At 47.0% G+C, this 20,937-nt stretch overlaps 1 protein-coding gene across 1 annotated transcript in view; it reads left to right on the forward strand.

Annotated features, from left to right (window-relative positions):
* The window catches only part of CYB561 (cytochrome b561), a 216,908-nt gene extending 201,877 nt beyond the window's left edge, over window positions 1–15,031 (forward strand). Inside the window, exon 6 of the mRNA XM_069634131.1 lies at window positions 3,681–15,031. Coding sequence (XP_069490232.1) covers window positions 3,681–3,873 — 193 coding nt within the window. The 3' untranslated portion in view covers window positions 3,874–15,031. The remainder of the gene's footprint in view (window positions 1–3,680) is intronic.
* The last annotated feature ends 5,906 nt before the right edge of the window (window positions 15,032–20,937 follow it).

Below are 20,937 nucleotides of genomic sequence, written 5' to 3' on the forward strand. Positions count from 1 at the left end.
TTTACTTTTGCACATTATGTCCCCTAATAAAATTGGGCATATACATTACATATTTGATGGGTTATTTTCACATTCAATCCCCATCTATGTGAGAGCTGTCTTTGTCATTCTATAGAATTTTATCGATTTTAATCATAACAGTGTGGACTAATCATTTCTAATTCAGTACATGTCTGAGCGATAATTACCTGAGCATGAATATACAATCTTAGACTTGCAGCATTAATAGTTTTGCTACAATTATGGTTTTCCTGTAACTTTGGTACCTTAGGTGGTACAAAGTTCATTAATGTCTTCAAAGCAAGGGCCTAAAATTAGGTTAACATCTACACATTTTTAGGTGTATCCTCCATCAGGTTGCACAGTTAGTTTCAAACTTAATCACAAATAAGGATTTAAACACCGAAAGTTCTGGGTTGTTTTTTTTTCTTTGTAACTTCCCTTTCACAGGCAACAGCTGTCACATTCCTTTGATCAGGGAGGTGTGTCCTCTTCCTTGAGAGGGAAGCTCCCCTGTGGAGATCAGTAGGCAGCCTGCCATTGTCCTTGGCTCAGCCAGAGACGAAAGTCTGCTATGCTCTTTGTTGTCAATATGCGGGAACCTCAAGCATCCATTAAAGCTTCCTGTAGCAAGGGAGTGTCAACTGAAGTGTCAACGCTCCCAGGCTGGGCACTGTCAAGTCAGAATAAAGTATTTACTTAACTCCAAAACTGGGTTACTTTAAAATTCACGTTAAGGTCTTTCCTTGCAAACATATGAAAATGAGCACAGTTTATAAGGGATTTGGACATTTAAAAGAATTAAGCCCTTCACAAACATGCTTTAAATAGGCGAATTGTGCAATTTCTTCAGGGAAAAGAAACACATTTAAACTGGGTTTTTACATCTTATTTTCTTATGCAGCACACACATTCAACTCTGCATTATTCTGTCTTTGAGTGCTGGAAATTGTCTGCAATCTGGTAGTAAGTATACAGCTTATGCTTGAAGTTTCCTCTGCAAAGCTGAAATTGATATGTTGCCACTTTTATCTGCGTTTTTCCTGTGTAACTGAAAACAAATTGTTGCTGGATTGGTGTTTCATAAAATACATTTCTTAGCTGCTGGCAGTCAGATAGGCCCAGTTTCTTCTTCTGACTGCACTGGATGATCTGTGGTTTCAGCACACTTTTCATTTCGATAGTTCACTTGGAAAATGACTGAATTTAGCACATAAAACAGCACTTTGAAGGTTGCAATTGATTGGGAAAGCTGCATTTTAAAGGCATTTTCTGATTTTAGCCCACTTCTGTGGCCTTGCTTCATGTGACAGGTAACAGCACCCACTGGCATTCTCCTGCAGTGAGTTTTGTTTTGACATCAACTTTCACTGTGTGTGGCAGGGTGTGCAGCCTTTTGTAATTTATGAACCATGCACAGTTTTGCAGATTTGCCGCACACAGGGGTTAGCCCATCAATTTTTGGCTATTTCTTTCCCCATTGGCAAAGGAGTGCAGTGGGCCGCATCGGCATGGGTAGAAATATCCCACAGTGTAAATATTGTTTGGTAGATTTGCTGGAGCAAGTGGCATACTGCCTTCGGAGACTTTGCTTAAAACTTACAATATGTTAAGGAAAACACTGGCTCTGAAGAATTCTTCTGGAGTGATAATGTCCATAAAGTGAACTCTCTTTATGTATATTCTGATTTTCCACAAAATAATAGCAGACCGTGAATACCAAAATCAAAGAAGGCAATACAACTAATAAAGGCCCATTGTTGAAGTCTTATTCTCGACATCACAGGACTGAATGGATTATCGCCGAAGCACTCCACAGATCAGCTGCTCCATAGTAATTCACCCCAGACTCAGGGTCAGATGGATAGTGAGGGTGAAAATGGAGGGTGAAACAATCCCCTGCAAAGCATCCCAGGACTTACCACTAGACCCATGCAAAACAGTTTCAGACAAAATGGCACACATTGTAAGATAATGGAAAGTAAGCATGAAAAATAAGAGTGCAGCGATCCAGAGCTCTATGTGCCTTGGGCCCGATACGCCACCAATATCCCTTCCCCAAAACATCCACTCCCAGTCACAGATGACCAAGCGCACACCACACACAAGTCTTCAGACATGCATCAAAGCAATAAACAATAAAGAGGCACTCAACCTGCCCCCCATCCACTAACTTAGAAATACATAATATAAACCTAAAGATCAAACCCTGATGCCATTTGCAATGCCATGTTTTTTCTGGAGCTGGTTGGCAGTGTCCAGAATTTAGTATGACCTATGTAAAATCTTAAATAAAGGTATAGCGTAGACCAATCCTGCAGATTTAAAATGAACATGAAAAAAATACTCAGCACTTAGGAAGGACACACAGAATTCGAGTCCTTAGCCTGGAGAACCCTTGACTGTTTTAGATTCTGGTTAGTTGCGCCGGGGCACTTCTGCTTGAGAGATTGCTTTTGTACTACTTCTGCTTGAGAGATTGCTTTTGTACTGTGCTTTCGATGCAGTTCTGCATTAGTCTGTGGCTTTAAATGTAGCAAATGAATCCTTTGGCAGCCAATCAAAAACACTGCTGGTTGAAGTTGACCGACTCCCAGAGTCTTCTATTGACCTCTCACCTAATGGAGCAAGTTTGCCTAGTCTATGCTTTAAATACATTTGTGGGGAGTGGGGGGCCCAAGCAAAGGCATTGCAATGATCTTATATTAAAGTGATAAACACTGCACTGTACTGTTTTTCCCTGATACCCTGATGAATTCAAAGGAGGCGCCACCGAAGTTGGCCTAACTGACATTCCAGAATTGATTTTCTCTTGCAATTGCTTTTTTTTTTAATCAGATGATCATTAAGAGCATTTGAATGTTGGCAGTTCCATTGCAGACAATGCATTGGATGAGTGTCACAATGTAGCATTAAAAACACAGGAGTGAGGGGACGGCCTGACCTTTTTCGGCCGGCTAGTACAAGCCATGGTGGTCTGGAGCCAAGCGATTAGCACCCCAAATGCTCTGTCCCGGATGCTTTCATCTGGCAATCTGGTGCGCACGCCCAATTCCCTGTGAAAAAAACAAGATCTGACACACAACCTAGAAAAGGGCGTAAGTCCCTTTTCTATGTTGCTGTTGCCCATCAAATTGCTGGCAAATGGCAGCGAGGGATGGAAGGTGGGGGTGAAAAGAGGAATTTGGATTGGGAGTGGGGCCAGGGTCAGGGAGGGAGAGGCGGGGAAGAAGGGGCAGGGCCAAAGTAACTCACTGACCAAAATAAATGGTAAGAATTGTGGGATCTGGGGAGTGGCGCGGGCGGTTGACAAGGGGCGTGGGTTTATACTGTAAGCCTGCGTTCCTGGCCTCCCGATTAGCCGGTGTCACTTCCCTGGGTGCTAATGACAGTCATTATTATTCTGTCTCAATATTCCAATGTTTCTCCTTTGTCTTTCCTTGTTTTAAACAGCTCATGCTATCTTCATTGGAATGTTCAAATGGCAATAATTCCCCTTTACTCATGCTATTACCAGGTGGTCATGTGCCTAGACCCACCTTAGATGCCCAAGTCATGACAACCTGGCAATGGCCCTTAGTATGTGTCATTATTACTTAAAGGCTATTCCCAGGTTTTGTGCAACCACTTTGGTGATTAAGATGCAGGCTTCACTCATCAGTGATCTTCTGTTGTTGCAGGGACAAATATGGGCAGTTTCCAGAAGAGGGGACCCTGGCGAACGTGCTGGGGATGTGCCTGCTGGCCTTCGGTTTGACCATCGGCTACGTTGTCTCGCGCGACGAATGGAAACGGCCACCCTTGCCTGAGGAGCAGGCTCTGTCAATGGACTTTAAGACCCTTACCGAGGGGGAGAGCCCCAGCGAACAGTGACAGTGGCAAAATACCTGCTTGTGCCGCTGCTGGGGAAGCTGCCTTCACCGTACACTGTGCTTCTGTGTGCAGAATCAGTTTAAGTACATGGGGGTGAGGGGCTGGGCAGAGAATTGTTGATTTTCCAGTTGGGCCTTCTCCCAGCGAACACGTCTTGATGGGATATGATTGCAAAGTAATATACATGTCTGTCTAGTTCACGTCTTGTCAGTGGCCTTGTCCAATCGAAGATATTCCTTTAAAAAAAAAATAAGAACATTGTGCCCGAGTCAGATATATTTTCAGACCAAGTGCGTCCCTCACCATTCCTGGCGCCCCTGCCTGTCTTCACGACTGACCATGATTCCCTGTAATGTAAAGTGATCTAACATAGCGCCACTGTTGCCATTCTGGGCACTTCTTGGTGCATGGGACTGAAAAAGAGTGAGGGGGGATTAGTGGCAGGGGAGGGAGAGAGAAGCAGGTGTGAATCCTGGAATGCTAATTGGCATGTTTCTCATTGGTTCCTGGGGAGGACTTTGGGGGTGGGGGGGGGGTATATTCAGTGAGGCCCGGGCAAAAGTTTACAACCTGTTTGACTGGCTACCAGCAAGGTCTTCAAGGAGAATGGTAGGTCTGCGCGGGGGATGTAATGCAGAACTCTGCAGAGCAAGTATTGCAGGAGAGTGGGTGAATGGTCCAAGGATGCATTGTGGTGAGGCATGGGCATAGTGCAAGCTAAGAGAGGTCAGTAGAGAAGGGCTACCGCAAGGATCCTGAACTATGAACATAATGACTAATGTTTCTTCATGTGTGCCAGCAGGATCTCACAGTGTGTAGTAGGAAGTGACGTCGCTAGGGGAGGTTCTGGGGGGGCCCGGGACACCCCTCTGAAATCCCCCCCCCCTTGTACCCTCCATACCTAATGCGAGCAGTGACCGTGTTCTCGGTTCGTGATGTTATTTGTGACACTCACTACAGCAAATGTCTGCATATCACACAGCAAATACTCTCCTTTTGTCTCAAAGCTAGCAGTGATCTTGGTATGTATTCTGGCACCGGTATGAACATGAGCACGAGCCACTTCTCAAGTGTTCCTGCCCGGCTTCTGCACAGCAACTACCATAGTCTGGAGAGCAGCTTTCCCATCGGAATGTAGCGCAGGAAACTGCTAATGATGGGCCATTAGTCACTGAATGATTTTGTGCCTGCGTTCTGATGGGTGGGGAGGTGCAGTGGGCTGTAGGTAGTTGGTGTGCAAACCATCTCTGCAGGAGTGCTTGTGATGTCACACATTACCTTTCATAGGCGGGCCCGCACTTTTGTCTGTGGCACCCCCTACTTTTGGCACCCACTACTTTTGTCTTTGGCCCCCTCTGTGCCCCTCCTAAATTTGATTCCTGGCAAACGCCACTGGTAGTAAGCAATGTCCTCAGCTGTATGGGGCCACTGCGGGGCTTTCCACTGACTGATGTCCTTGAAAAAATCAAATGCGAAGTGTCTGAGGGAGAAAAAACGAACGTTATTTGAATGAAAATGACTTGTTTTTTTCTCCCACTGACATTTCTGGCAACCCACTCCCCTTCTTACTTAACTTTTGGTGGAACACTTCACTATGTGCTGCCGACTCTCTGCAACACCTGTTCTGTTGCCTCCACTTACGCAGATGGGAACTGGCGTTGCAGGGTCCTTTTTTTTTTTTGTACTTTGTTTTGGAAGCTGGTGGACACCCCGGCCCCAGTGATGACATCATAGCGAACAAGGGTGCGGGGGACACCCCTGCTTATCTTGTTTCCTATAATGGTCACCTATGGTAGAATTGTTTAAAATGTTCGCTTTATGTAATTTTGGTACAGCCGAAATTCGAACAATTCTACCATTCGTTTTTAATTTCTCTAAATTTAATACATGTACCTCCACTGACAGATCCAATGAACTCCACCCAACAGAAAACCATAACAATGTCAACCCTGTCAATTCCCAATGTGGTATTCTGCTAATATCAAGGCGTTGCTTGGGGTCTGGGGGGGGGGCTGGGGCTGAAGGGGCTATATCCCTGGGTCTTTTTGTTGTAGCCCCTGATAGAAACTCGGGGCTACAACCAAAAGCTAGTCCCTAGTCCCAGCATTAGTGTAGTCCCCAGATCTTTTCCAGATCTAGCAGCACCCCTGCAGGGCATTACAATCCAGCTGGCTAAGCAATGCTGGGAGGGGCCACTTGGTTACTACGGCTGTGACATAGTGGTTAAACTGCCGCGTGCTGCATGGCTGGGATGCTCAGCACTGTTGCACCAGTGGATTGGAAGCTGGTTTTAAACAGGCTGCCTACTGTTACTTGTCTTAAGGAAGCAACTAGCTGCAAAGACAGCATAACAGACTGGTGCAAAAGTCACCAGAGGTCAGGAGACCCACAGACATGTGCAACGTCACATAAAGGGGCATGAGCTACACCACTGACCATGTGACCCCAGACATGTAGCTCTTATTGAATGGCACCCCATGTCAGTCTCTGAAGTTAACAGGGGACATTCTGCTGACACCTTCTGGCCAGGGCAAGACCGAGAGATGATGAAACCGGGTTTAAAGAGGAAACCCAACTCCCCCCCCCCCCCACGCACCCAGGGCCCCACACGCTCCCCAACAAAATAAGTCTAGCCGCAGGAAATCGGCATAATGAGATGATGGAGAAGCGAGCGAGAACCCAGACACCAGCGGCTGCAGTGCAAAGCTCCAAGGTCATTAAAGTGGTGTCAGGAAGGTGGAGAAGGCCCAGATTATGGACCATGACCTCGTCCTACTCGCCCAAGATCAGGAAACCATTTCAATAGACAGCCAATCTTCTGCTTCATTTTTTTGTTTTGTTATTCTCCTCCTTTCATGCTGCCACCTCCCTCTCTAGGGTTTAGATGGAGGCATAGACTCAAGACCCATGTGTCTGTGACCCAGCATGGCAACCCACACTTAATTCTCCCAGGGATGGGAGTAGGACTTGATGTAATGGAGACTGCTGGTAGGTAATCAGTATTTCCTCTTCATCCTCAAAGATGAAATATCAAGCATTATTACGGTCAACGTTTACAAAGAAATAACCACCAGTCCGGCAACGCACACCAGTGAAACCTCACAGCCCAGCTTTGAGACCCAATAGAACCAATGGTGTGGTGCTATAAGAGAAGCATGTTGAGTGGCCTAAGTGGCTGCATGGTAAATGGCGAACATGGACAGCCCATTAACATCTTTTACGCTCACAGTGGGCGGACTTGGGTCCATCATGGCCGCACAGCATGTCCCCAGTGGGCTCTTGGATATATGGATGTCAGCCACTCGGTCGACATGTCTTACACTGTTTCAACTCAGACCTGCTCCTGGAGTTACTTCGCAATAGAATCTGCCTTTGCTACCAGGTAACACGTAGTCCGAAGATCCTGTCCTAATCCAAGAGTAATTAGACCACACCCTTGCAATGAAACCAGGAAGGACCTAGGAGGCAACATCAGTTAAAGGAAAGGGCAGAGAGTGGATGATGTGGTACCCTGGATGGTGGATAGCACAGTACCCTCCGCATCAGGTCAGTGCAATTGCTGGGAAAAAGCCCATTTAGCATGTCAATTACTTTAATGAAACAAACTCACGTATTCAATGGTGGATATCCAGCACTCTAGTAGAAGTAGGAATCCCATGTACAGAAGGACTCGCTGGCCGTCAACCTAGCCGGCTGAATACCCTGAGACCAGAAGCATTATTCCCTCCGTCCCCAACGCCCTCCACAAGAACGCTAAGCCTCCTGACCACTCAAGTAGATTATTACCCAATTAATACTAAAAATGGAGGAGGGCATGACTGAGTGTCATTTCCCGAAGCTCACACCACTTATCGAAGGAACTCCAGAATTTGGCGTATACCTTCAGTGACTTGTTTGTCCAGTTATGGAACAGCAGAATCCACCTCCTGAGACGATCCCAGAAGAAAAAACCTACAACGATGAGCTGACAAGCTCAAACAAAAACCCACAAGTGGCAGGGACATGAGCGGCGAGCCACTCTGAAAAGGAGAAAGAGGATGAGCCCTCGTCTCAGAGGAATGATAGAAACCACTATTATCTCTCCCGCGCAGAACTGCTAACACCAAACTGCTCTCTGTCTGACCTCCCACGAGGAACCAGAGCCATGATGGGCTGATACACAGAGGGCCCAGACTTCAGGGAAGAGTAAACGCAAACACCCGCAGGTCTGGAACTGAGAGTCCTGCAGTGAAAATGAGATAGACCCTACTGCTTCTATTTCCAAAAGGCATGAGGGCTGCACTCTCAACATACAGCATGTGCAATTGAGAAACAACAGCAGCACAAACGGTCAGCACCTTGTCTGTGCAACCCCCCTGAATTGCAAAGTTTCGGGCAGACAGGGAGGGACAGGGCCCTTTCCTAAGCATACTCCAGCAATGTAAGATCCTAAGTACACAAAAAAGTACAGATAAAAGTACACCATCCATGATCCAACCTGAAGACAGTCCCATATGTGTTCTGTCTGTCTGCTATGACCAGCCCGTGAGGAGGGGTTTGGTTGAGCCAGTCCAACAAGAAGGGTTGGTGATAGATTTTCAGCCATGGGGGAACCCCAAGTCTGGGGAAAGCAGTTGTGAGAAGATGCAGGCACCAAGTTTGACTGATGGGGGGAGCACCCATTATTGCAATTGAGCAAGCACTGGTGCTCCTCCACAGACGGGATGTGGAGGTAGGACTCCTCTATGACCACACATTAGGGGTGCACTGCAGTACTCCTTGCTATCCGTATAACAGTCTCCCTTTACTAGGGGACTGATCTGATCAGTTGAGCAGGCACTTGATCCAAGACCGCTCGGAAGGGTCCTGGTATGCTGGGCACTAGAAATATAATGGGAAAACAACCAAAATCAGGTGCTCGCTAGAGACCCAATTACTAGCCCTCTACTTTGGAGCGGGGCAAACTTCCAAGGTCACCTCATTCCTGAGGTTGTGTGATCAAGGACTCAAGTGTGGGGGGTGGAGATAGCAACTCTGGAGCAAAGGCATCCCAGGCCACCCACTTGACATGACCTCAGCCGCTCAAGCACCCATAGACAGGCTGACAACTCTGCTTATATGAGAAGTAGCCTCTGGAGGGTGAGGCTTTGTGGCGAACCCAGTTCGCCCCCTCTGGGAAGGATGGTCCAAAGGAGGGGCTGGCAATGGCATGCCCTACACAGGGGACGATATATTTGGCTGGATGGGCAGGGCTATTCCCTGCCCACAGTCAGAGATGCCTATATAGGGATCATGCAGTCCCACACAGGGCACTGGGAGGTGTTCCTTTTCCATTAGCCTGTTCTTTCACCAGGGCTAACTGTAGAACCGCCTCTGTGCACCTATGAATACAATAGAGGACTGCTCTGTCCTTGACAGGTATTGGAGAACCTCCCCTCGTCTGAAGGATCTCAGTCGACACTAGGTGGAGCGATCCGTACCATCGAAGCAGGAGGGGTCAGAGAGCCATGCTAGCCCCTCATACCCTTGAAGGGCCCCCTTGTAAGAGCTGCAATTTAACTCCAAAGATTGGTTTCAAAGCTGTACAGTTTCATAGGAATGGCCTCCAGTGGTTGGGATGACCATCCGCCAGCATCCTTTGCTGGGGGCCTGGCTCAGGAAACCTCGACATGTCACAGGAACTGTCTAATCACTGACATGTCTGTTACCGATGTTCTGATGTTCTGGGAAGAAAATTGCTACTTTTAAGCAGCGTAATCCAGTATCTGTATTAGTAGCTGCTGGATGGAGCTATACATATGCCCCACAGCCTGAAGGAGAGGTTCGATCCTTGACTGCCCCCCAAGCCACTGCTGGTGAAAGTCTCCTTCGCTGCGACCGTCCATGCTTTTACAGCAATGTAAATTATGTGGAGAATGGAGGGGTTAGGGGGGCTAGTGAAGCGCAGGACCGCTTTCCGTGCAGTAGGCAATCTCTGGGTCAGGAGTGCAATTATTAAGGGACAGAATTTCAAACAGAAGCAGGGGCACCGACTTCTGGTTTTCCGGTGGTGGGGGCGCTGTATGGACACTTAGCAGATGGTCTTTACCTGTATGCAGATGGCCGTTCCTGGGCGGTGGGTTACCGGGCCCCGGAGCACCCGCGTACTCGGCGACCCTGAATAGAAGGAACAGTGACCAGACCGAAGATCTCCGCTTGGAATTCCAGAAGCCTTCCAGTATCTCCACTGTACGATCAGGAAGAAGGGAGAGCAAGTTCCTATGCAAGGGTTTTGGGTCACTCGGAGCAGCTGGAGCTGGGACCCAGTGAAAGGCCAGCGTGAGAGGAAAGGGGGCCCTTGCAGGGAAACGGGAATAGGCACTCACGGGCACTCCCATACTTCTGGCAACATTCTTATTCCTAGCATGAATGAGTGGGTGCGGAACTGGCGGTGCACCCGCAGCGGGCTGCCTGTCAGCGAGGGTTGCCCTTGAAGATGTGCGGGGCCCCTTTCAAGCTCATGTTTAGCCGGACATACAGCCCTAGGCCCCTATGCTGTGCATATATCATAATGGACATCGTTCCTAATGTAAACTCTAGGGGTGATGTCCCTGGTTTTATCATTGAGGGTGTATAACCAGAGTCCCTTGAACTGCATTAATCTCCAAGCATATTCTCTGCCGCTCGCCGAAGAGCTGAAAGCAGGGTAAAACCATGGCTGCTATAAGTCAAGACCTTTTTAGAGAGGCTTGTCTTGGGATGCACGTACACATTTAAAGTGACGGTGCCTTTAATTTGCAAAGTCCGAAGCTTCTTTGGGGAATATGTGAATACGGTCAGTCCTATTTTGGGCTTCATTCTGTGACCAATTCCTAGATATAGCAAAGGAGGGAGGGGTGGGATTCCACAGATGATCAAGGGGCTGGTGTATTGGCCCCACATTGCAGCACAAAGAAGAGCAGCCCCTAAACCACTACTTAAAAAGCTCTTTAGTTTTCTTTGTCAGGGGGGTCCACCCACGTGATGCCATTCTTCAATTGAAAAGGTTAAAAGGCCCTGACGCCAGGCTTAATTAAAGGGATTTACCACAGAGTCTGCAGAAAGGACCCCCATGGCAGGGATTCGCAAAAATAAATAACTAAAACAAATGTATTCATGAAATACTTAACAGTAATGGATGGAGCTGAGGTCTGTGGCACACACTCTTTTCCTTTTTAAAGGAACCGGTTACCTCACTTGTGAGGTGGTTGAACTCCTCTTTTAATACAGGGGCAAGGAAAAGGAAGTAAGCAGTTTCAAGTGGCAAAAGAATGCTCTTTTTGGCCTATTGCCTACCAGCTCTGGCGCCACGGCTCCTTGTGATCTCAGAGGCAAGACTGTGAGGAATAGCTTTGCCCTGGACCTGGGAGGGGCGCATTGTAGCCATTGGGTCCTCAACCCAACGGCGAGCATTTCAAGTTCTCAGAATCGCTGCACGCTAAAGAAAAAAAACATACGCATCCTTGGTTTTGTTAGTTGCAGAGTGGTGCTCTTCCATCACCCCACATGTGCCACTACCATAAAAAACGAACCCTTGGCAACGCTCCTTACTTGGATAAAGATAAGAAGTGGGGTTGGTGGTGCGCTCTCAACAAATGACAGTTCCGACTAAGGCCAACCCCATGAAGGCGATCCACCAGGGGTAGCCTGGCCTATAGGGAACTGGCGATTTCCTGATGGCCCTCTACGCCCTGTGCCTCTTTTGTGTAGTAACCTATTTGATTTCCAAATGTTCTCATAGGAAAAGGGGCTTGGCTTGCTGAAAATGGGGCCACTCCCGAATTCTTTCCAGGGCCTCTTTTGGTTCCCAGTCCACCCCTGCGATCCACAGTGATTCCTCGCCACGTCGGCCACTCATTTCTGATCTTCATTTAGTGGTGGTTTGCTTCCACTGCCGGACAATGTCTTGTTTGGCTTCTTCTCTTATTCTACTGCCTGGATAGTGATCTTCTGGTAAGACTTCCTGTTACTCTCAGGTACCCCCCTGGGGGCACCCTGCATCCTGGGCTGGTATCTAATTGCCCAGTGGAGAATGGGATCCACATTACAGCGCTTAACCAGATTGACCGAATGCCCCAAAAGTGTTCAGCGTTCAAACATAGCACATAAGAAGTCTAAATTGCTTCGAGGGCAGCCCACCACCCTCTGCTCAAGCCCTTCGTGCAGCCAGCCTTATAACTTACAATTCTCCAAATGTTCCTTGTAATCGTAACCCAATTATCAACACACTCTAGGGCATGGCTGCCTCCTGCCGTTTGCAGAACTACGGTTCTAAAAATACAGGCACGTGCCACAATATCCCAAAACATCCTCCCTGGCTGCATCCCTCGCCATCTGCGATTTCCCAACCTCTCTGCCTCCCTCTCTAATTTCCTTTGTTCCAGCAGACTAAGGTGCGACACTCTGAAACGACCATGGAGGTGATTTGGCACAGCATAAAAACATATTGACATACCATTGTATAGCTTGTTGAAAAGGAAGGTTTTTCTCAAAGGGCGAGCCCGCCTTGTGCATCAATGGCGACTTGCTGGCTAATGGAAAACGCAATTGTTGCACTACAGCGACACTGTGTGGCTGGGTGGGGGAATGCTTCGCTCGGAAAACGTGTTCAGTATGGGCTGTGTACATTGGCAGCGCGGGTGGCTGTCTGTGCCAACCCAGTGCGGGGGTGAATCCCTGGTCATTTGGGCGCTGTCAGCACTCTGCTAGTTTACCCCCAGGTAACTCGGTGCAGGCTGCTTGCAGCCGGTTTTAAAGAGCGGCGATTCGCAGGTCAGTGTGTTCTGCTCAATGTGGACTGTTTGTGTACACACAGTGCACAGGTGGGTCACGTGGGTGAATGCCAATGTGCAGTGTTCTCTCTGCGGTGTGAACATGCACAGATCATCCTCTTGTCACTGGTACTGTGGCAGAAGGCTCTACGCCGGGGACTTCCGCAATACCTGTCTGGCACAGAGTTCCTCGGCTCCAGTTATGACCTGGAGGAAAGGGACTATTGGTGTGAACCTTTCACCCAAGTGTTTTAACCGCAGCTTTAAGGTGGTATGGTCCGCATATGAAAAGCCTGTTCAAGAAGACGCCCAGTTTCCAAGTGATGACCAGATTCAGGCATTTAGAAGCAATAACAACGTTCTGTAAAAGCAGGGGTGGAATTTCGGTTAGGCAGACTTAAAAGTATCGTTTATTTATTTAAAAAAATTAGCAAACGGGCTGTAAGAAAACTTGAAAGAGCAACATCTGTATCCCGCTAACTCACGTTGTGTATTATGAATGCTCAGAAGCAGGCACCTATCCTCCCCTAACAGCTTGCAAAATAAAATGCGTGACTGATAAATATACCATCCTGTCAAGGTCACTTAGAGCTTGGTTACTATTCTTTTTTATAGAAAAAGGCACCCGGGTTTTCTATATAGCACTTCACCAAACCTTTGTCATTTCTCAGAGTTGTACATAACGAGTCTTACTATTATCCAGCTCGATGGTACTAATTTCATCGACCACAGAAGGATGAAAGGCCGACGGGGTTATCATCTTTAAGCTGCAGGCCATGCTCAGTCCGCACCGTGTGGCGCGTCTTGCCTGGCCCAAAATGATTCGAGAACTCTGGAAAGTTGCATTTTCTGATTGGTCTTATGGAACGGCCTAAGATCAGTTCTGGGTGCAGTGTTTTTATACGATTGCTTGACCTATCCAAACCTCTATTGCACTTCGTGAAAAACGCCCTCAGCTCAAATCTGGGTGCGGCGGGTCGCACATATAGTTAGCTGCTGTACTTAATGCTTGGGTTTCTGCGTCAGACCCCCTCTACTCCTGCATGTCCGAGATGGCTCCTCCGCTAAACAGCGATGGCTCTCGTGAATAAAGGCAAAACCGTTCTGGGTCGAAATGCTTGCGCCTACGCTACTTAACACGTAAGTGCTTCGCGGGAGGGACCCCGAGGCCCACGGGCAAGCGGCGCATGATGAGAAATACTATAAATAAATACATCTACAATGATTGCTTATGGGGATTCCGGGGCGGATATAGAGGGCCTTAGCACTTGAGGGGCCTCAAGTGCAATACACGTTTGGTAAGGACAGGCACTCAGCAGGGCCGGCCTTAGCCCGCCTGCCACACCAGCGCAGGGGAGTCTTTCAAGGGCTCCCCCGAGCTGGCGTGGTGGGGGGAGTCTTTCAAGGGCTCCCACGAGCTGGCGTGGTGGGTGAAGGCACGGCAGTCTTCCTAAACGAAAGGCCCGCCCCCCGCTCCTGCACGGAGGCCGTTCCACCAGACCAATAACACATCCACTTTCACCAAAGTTCTCTCGCCATTTTGGGCCGGGCAGAGCAATGCACACTCATCTGGCTGGCACTCCATTCCCCCGGTTCTAACGCATCTATGGCATTTCAGAACGGGGCAGCCCGATGTGAAACAGCCTTGCGTCCGCGCCAAAGGGCATGGTCCCCCCTAAGAGTCATGGCGCATCCCCCTATGCACAGGAACAGAAGCCAACCTGGCGAGGCATGGTCAAGCCCTCTTTAAACTCCACAAGGGGGTCGGGAGGGGGCAGGGTCTTGGTTGTTTCAGTGTGGCCAGGCGCATGTAATAAAACTACAGTAATCGTCCTATACAATTCCTGACTCGCCCATTAATCCAGATAAGAACATTGACATCTAAAGAAATCATCCAATGAGGTTGATTTTTTTTTATTATTGATTTTTTTTTAGAAAACAGGAGTATTCTTAAATGCCCACAAGGACCACGGGGGTGGGGAGAGGGAGTGGGAGGGTGCCAGGGGGGTGAGGGGGGGACAATGAAGAAGAGGCCAGATTCTTCAGCAGCCAAAAGGTGCCAAAAGCACAAGCCATTCTCTTATGCGTGCCAAGAACAATCCTGCATCTAACGTTACCATAAAAGTATCTGTTAAAGGTCCAGCACCTGAAAGGCACGTGCACACTCCTTATTCCCACAGGAGACCCCTCCGCCTCTCCCAGGTGCACAGGAATGGCTTTTCCGCCCCCGTGATAGTCCCATTGTAGTCTGTATTTCGCACGTGTACCGTGGTTCGTGCCAAATGAAGTGATTATGTATGTCAGTGCTTTGCACAGTGTATGTATATGTGAGTCTGTCTGTTCATGGTAGTTCTTGTTGTTTGATGCGCCAATAAACCTGTACAGCAGGACAGTGGGTGTGTTTGTGTCTTCTTCAGATGCAGAGGAATTGCCCGCCAGTGTTGCCCTCAGCCAGCAAAGCGACATTATCGTGGAATATCGCCCATCTCACTTCGCCGGCTGTCATTTTACCCACCTCCGTTTATGCCGCCTGAGACCTCTTAAAATAGATTTTTTGTAAAAATGTGGAAACATGGAATGTTGGATTTCTAGGACCCAGGCCCCATTAGAAGTTCAGTGCCACTAGGTGGTAATAAAGAAACACAGAGCCTGCTTCTTTCCTATTCAGGTTGGGGGGGGGGGGAGTCGGAAGCATTCATAATGGCCCTCCTGTGCATTGTGCCTTCCCTCTACTAGACGAGCAGAGTTGAATGTTTCTCTTACCTAGGCACAGTAATATGCATCTACCCCTCCCACTCCTATATTTGCATAACTGCACACAGGGGTGCAACTAGGGCATCGAATTAGGCATATTTGTGATGTGCAAATGCAGACTGTAAATGAAGTAATGTAAGAATGTGTAGTCAACTTTTGTGACTGCACTTTATTTCCGGGATCCTTGGCTAGGCGCCAACAGATCGACCCTATGCCACACGCCATGTTTTGTAACACTGAGAACCGGACATGCAGCCCAATAAAACCAGACACAAGAACCACCACCACACACTTCTAGAATTAGGACCTCAAGCCAGGGATGTCATTTAGGGGTCACCATGGGTAGCACTTGCGACACTTGAGGTCTCCCTTGCTGCCCCTAAAAAAGAAACAAAGAAAAAGAAATAAAAAAACAATGTTTGTTTCCCTTTAAAACATTTTTTTTTTGCAAATGGAAGCTCCTGTGTTGTTGCCAATGCCATGTGACTCTTTGTTTCTAGAGTGGCTGGCTTTCTTGTACAGGCCTCTTAAAAAAAGGGGTTCCTCAAGTTTAACACTTTGAGCAGTGACCCTAAATAACAAAGCATAGGAATGACAAATAATTTGTCTTTTTGGAATTCCATACAATAATTGCTAGACTCATTACAGGTTTATTTCACGCTCACTTCAGGGGGTGTCACTGATTTAGTCTGTTCTTAAACACCTCAAATTTACAATGCAGACAAAATACTCCAAAAAGCATTTTGAGTAGAATAAGCATCCTTTTGGGACTATGTATTTTGCTTTTCGCAAGTTGCCATTCTAGCATGTTTTGTTTTTCTGCCGATACATATGGTGATCCCTTCTTGTATGAAATGTTTATTACCTTACAGTGATATTGTAACCATATTTTTCATAGTGTACTTAGGAACAATGCTATGTGATGCCACTTCCTGTTTTGTCAAGGGGTAAAAGGTTGTGTTCTATTGCTTCCCGTGAAGTCACTTCGGGGTGGGGTCAAATGACACCACTTCATGTGATGTCATCAGAGGTCAAGGGTCATGTGATTTCACTTCTGCCACCCCTGGCATTTTGGTGAAACGACGTCCCTGCTTCAGGCACCTTTTATACACATTCATCACAGAAAACAGGTATCGTAAAAACATTGGTGTTACGTTTGTATCGAACATATGCAATAAACATGAGAAAAAATTGCATTGGAAGAAAATGAATATACTGTTTGCAGATCAGCATAGCCTCATTTCCCATTTGCCATTTCTCTCTTGCATACCATGATCAGACTGGGGATGAAATTGGGAGATGCACTAGCATGAAGTTCAATGCTTAATGGAAGCAATTGCACTTTAGGAACCAGCCCCACTTACTATCTTCCCCTTTTCCCTGTAGCTAAAGTTAGGTTATTATGATTACAAATGATGGACTCTCTTGCATGACATATTTATTCCCATAATACATTTTAATTCAGGAAAACTTCTTTGTTCTTTGGGTACCATGAAGAGAAAGGGAGTCTGTCCTTTAGTCAGTTTGACTTTTCCAAATCACCCCTTGCAAGAAAATCCAAATCTTTTTCAACCCTACTCACTTGTGACTGGCGTACAACCAGCTCTCCAGGCCTGCCTGTAGTGCAGGCTCCTCTCGGCAGCTACTCCCACCTTCCAGCCCAGGACTCTTTGGGGCATCGCAGCCTGGAAGCCTGTCACGATGCCAGCTACCCAGATAACCTCTGCTCACAGCCTTCAAAGCCCCAGTGATATTTGGCCAGATGCCTTTGTTCTCAGACAGCACACCCAACCCAGCTTTCTCACTCAATGTAACAGAAACTCGCAAAACGCTTTCTGATAAGCACCAGCTTTCTTTCAAATTCGGAAATCAGAACCCAGTACTTGCTAGAAGTATGGTCAGCCAACGCCCAGCCAAGGATTCCGTAATGGCCCACAACAGCAGAAAACCAGGCAGAGACCAAGAGCAAAACATCCCAGCCTCCAAGCTTGTAGTTCTGTATATAGCAATCAGCACAGACCGTATAGATCATATGGAAGCTGCACATTCTATCCACCTATTGTTGCCGATGTCACTTCCTTTCCCCGGCCTTCTTGTGTCAATAAACACGTGACAAAACCTTCGAGAAACTTCCAGTGCTTTCTAGCATATTCCAGTTCAGCCTTCTAGTCTTGGGAGAGCATTCAGCACATCGCCCGATAATGTGGCTTATTCCTCCTTCCCCTTTTCCTGTCCAGAAGAACTTCTTCTTATACTCAAGGTCCTTACAGCAGCTATCTCACCTGCAAATGCAGTTTTGCTGTATTTTCTGAAAACTGGCAGCCCACACCAGTGTGTTGGGTCATGCTCCTGCTGTGGTACTATTGCATACAGAGCCTAAAGGCCTGCAAATCTAGCCCCGATGATCATTCCTATATTAACTGTTAGTAACCCAGTTCCTCCTGCTACATTTATTCCCCTACACACAGCATGTGCTGCAATGTTTGCTTGTTACACGTTAGTATTGTAGTATAGATAAAGCCTACAGCTCATGCCTGTGCTGCAACACTAGAACAATTTGTAACTGGTGCACACTGCGTTGTTGCAATTAGTACACTCCATTTACATCTTACAGGATGCAATAAGGGACAATATTTTTCTCACAAGTCAAAAACATACAGGAACATGTTTTTTTGAAGTCAATAGCCATGGTAAAAGAAAGATACTACCTTCAACTTTTCGGTGGAGTTAAAATTATGAGCGAATACCACCGATTTTCAAGCAGCAGTCCAACACTTAGTCATCAGTGTTTTTTATTACACGGTCTTAGCAAAAAACTGCATTTGGTAAATACTCCACTGTGCCCCAACTCACAATGATGGTATTTACTCTTGCCACAAAACTCATAATGATGCCTGTGGACAGTGGCGGCCCGTATGTATCAGTGGGGGTCGCATGCATCACACAGTCTACTATTTGCAGGTAGACGGCGCTGCCTGCGTCTGAGCCGAAGTGTATCCCCCAGCTTCCTTTTTTAAAAATTCTGTATTTGGTTTTATCAGTAAACCTTACAAAGCAACACAATTTACATAACGTAATCATAAAATTCAATAGCACTGCATATGTTATGTTAATAGTATTTATTGAGTGTGCGGTCACCCAATGGTATCTTGCCGCTATGGGAGGGGGATGCAGCCAGACAGCACTGAATTTTCCTAAAATAAGTACGTTTTGACAGCCTTTCTAAAGGCTAGATGCTTCGATGTTTTCTTTGAGTAGCAGGAGTTTATTCTACAGAGCCGCTGCAGCTATGGAAAAAGCCCATTCACCAACCCGGGCCCATATATACCTAGGTACCACTAAACAGTCAGCCGAGGCTGAACAAAGGTTACGGCTAGGAAGGTAACGGGTAAACTTAGCTTGAAGTTATTCAGCGCTCTGACCATGGAGGGCACGATGAACTATACATAAAGCCTTAAATTGAATCCGTTAGATCACCGGTAGCCAGTGGAGGGCTCGAAGCACAGGAGTTATATGTGTGCCAAAAGGAGAGCCGGTTGCGACCCGCACCGCTAGATTCTGCAAACGTTGCAATCATTGAATCTGGCCCTTAGGTTGGGCCAGATACAAGGAGTTGCAGTAATCTCAGTTTTGTCTCCATTCAATTTGAGCCAATTGCAATTCATCCACTCTCCCACGGCCGCCAGACACTCCCACAGGCATAACAACACCTCAGCTTGATCGAGAACTAACCGAATCAGAATCTGGGTATCGTCAGCGTACGAATAGCATCTGATGCCGAAGGAGCGGATCAAACATACAAGGGCCCAAATATAGATGTAAAATAAGATTGGAGACAAAGAGAAGCCCTGAGGCACTCCACAACTGAGGTGACAAGTAGCAGAAAGAAATAGCTGCATAGAGAGGGTCGGAGTGTGATCCGCCAGGAATGACATGAACCAGGCCAGCACTTGCCCAGATATACCAAATTAGGCAAGGCGGGATAGCAGGATGGAGTGGTCGAACGTGTCGAACGTCTCTGAAAGATCTAATAAAATCAAGGCACCTACCCCACCTCTATCCACCAGCCTGGCCATGTCATCCTGGACGGCAACCAGTACACTCTCAGTACCTCTGCCCGGGCGGAACCCAGACTGAGCAGAGTCTAGAAGATTGGAAGATTCCAGAAATGAAGAAAGCAGAAGTGACACCAGTGACTCAAGAAGCTTAGATAGAAAAGGGAGAAGAGAGATTGGGGGCGAATGTTGGATAAGACTGTGGAATCCAGGGTAGGCTTTTTCAGGAGAGGGACAACCCTGGAAGTCTTCAATTCCTGCGGAACCATCCCAGATTGAAAGGAGTCGTTGATGGTTGTCGTGATCTCAGAGAGAAGGTCCGGGACCATATCCTTCATAACCTGTAAAAGGATGGCATCAGATGGAGAGCAAGATTGGATTTTTTGAATAGCCACTAGAACCATCTCTTCAGAAAATCTAGGGAAGGTTGACATTTCTTAGTTGTAGAGTGAGTAAAGGTAACAGAGAGAGAGGAGTTCTTTGTGATAGAAGGGGCTGCGGTAGCTGTCATGGAAATGTTGTGTCGGATAGTGTCAATCTTTATGATAAAGTATTGTGACAGGGCATCACATAGTTCTTGGGTAGGAATAGCCTTAGGGGTCCATTTCTCTGATGAAGAGAGAGCCTTAACTACTGAAAAAAGGGCTCTGGGATGACATACAGAGGACTCAATTTTAGTAGTATAATATAGGGCTTTGGCTGCTTTGATGGTAATCGAATAGGTTGTAGATCAGGCTTTATATTGTGTTTTTTTAACAGAGACATAATGTTTCCACCATTTACGTTCGGCAAGACGTAGTTTAAGACTGGCATCCTTCAACAGATCCGTAAACCACGGTTCTGATGGCAGTCTGCGGGGCTGAACTAGGCGTAGCGGGGCAGCCACATTGGCAGCCTCTAAGAATGACTGAGAGAGGAGGGACAGTGAGGCTACAGTGGCCGTGCCACATTTGGCGCAGATTGAGGTAGCCATACTTTGGGTATCTGAGGTGCGCCAAGACGGCTGTCAGGTTTTGCCCGCTAATATCTTATTTTCGGTGGCATGTTTAGAGTTACCTTATTTTTGTGGTATAGTGTTGAGCATGTCTTTTATACTATCGTCCCATCATAGAACAAACTTTCCCTCATTACAATTGTGACCCCCTTATGGCTGTGTGCAGGTAATCCATGGGCCTAGCACCTTTAGGGAACCCAGTGAGTTTATTCAGAATGCCACTTATTTTATGTAACTCGTCTTACTGACTTATTTACATTCAGTAACCTATGTGCTCTGAGGCACTACATTCTCTTCACAGCATGCAGAGAAAAGCGCATTCAAAACACATACACACACCCTCCTACCTTACTTACATATATATACACTCTTGTTGCAACCTTGCCCCGAGTAATGTGGTAAAAATATTCTTTACCACAGTGGTGTGACACTGTGGTTACCCAGTGACTTGTTCCCTCACACAGTAATCATGGGAAACTTAAAATAAACCAAG

This window comes from Ambystoma mexicanum, chromosome 13, assembly GCF_040938575.1.
Source record: "Ambystoma mexicanum isolate Mex_15411 chromosome 13, UKY_AmexF1_1, whole genome shotgun sequence".
In the NCBI taxonomy this organism is placed as follows: domain Eukaryota; kingdom Metazoa; phylum Chordata; class Amphibia; order Caudata; family Ambystomatidae; genus Ambystoma; species Ambystoma mexicanum.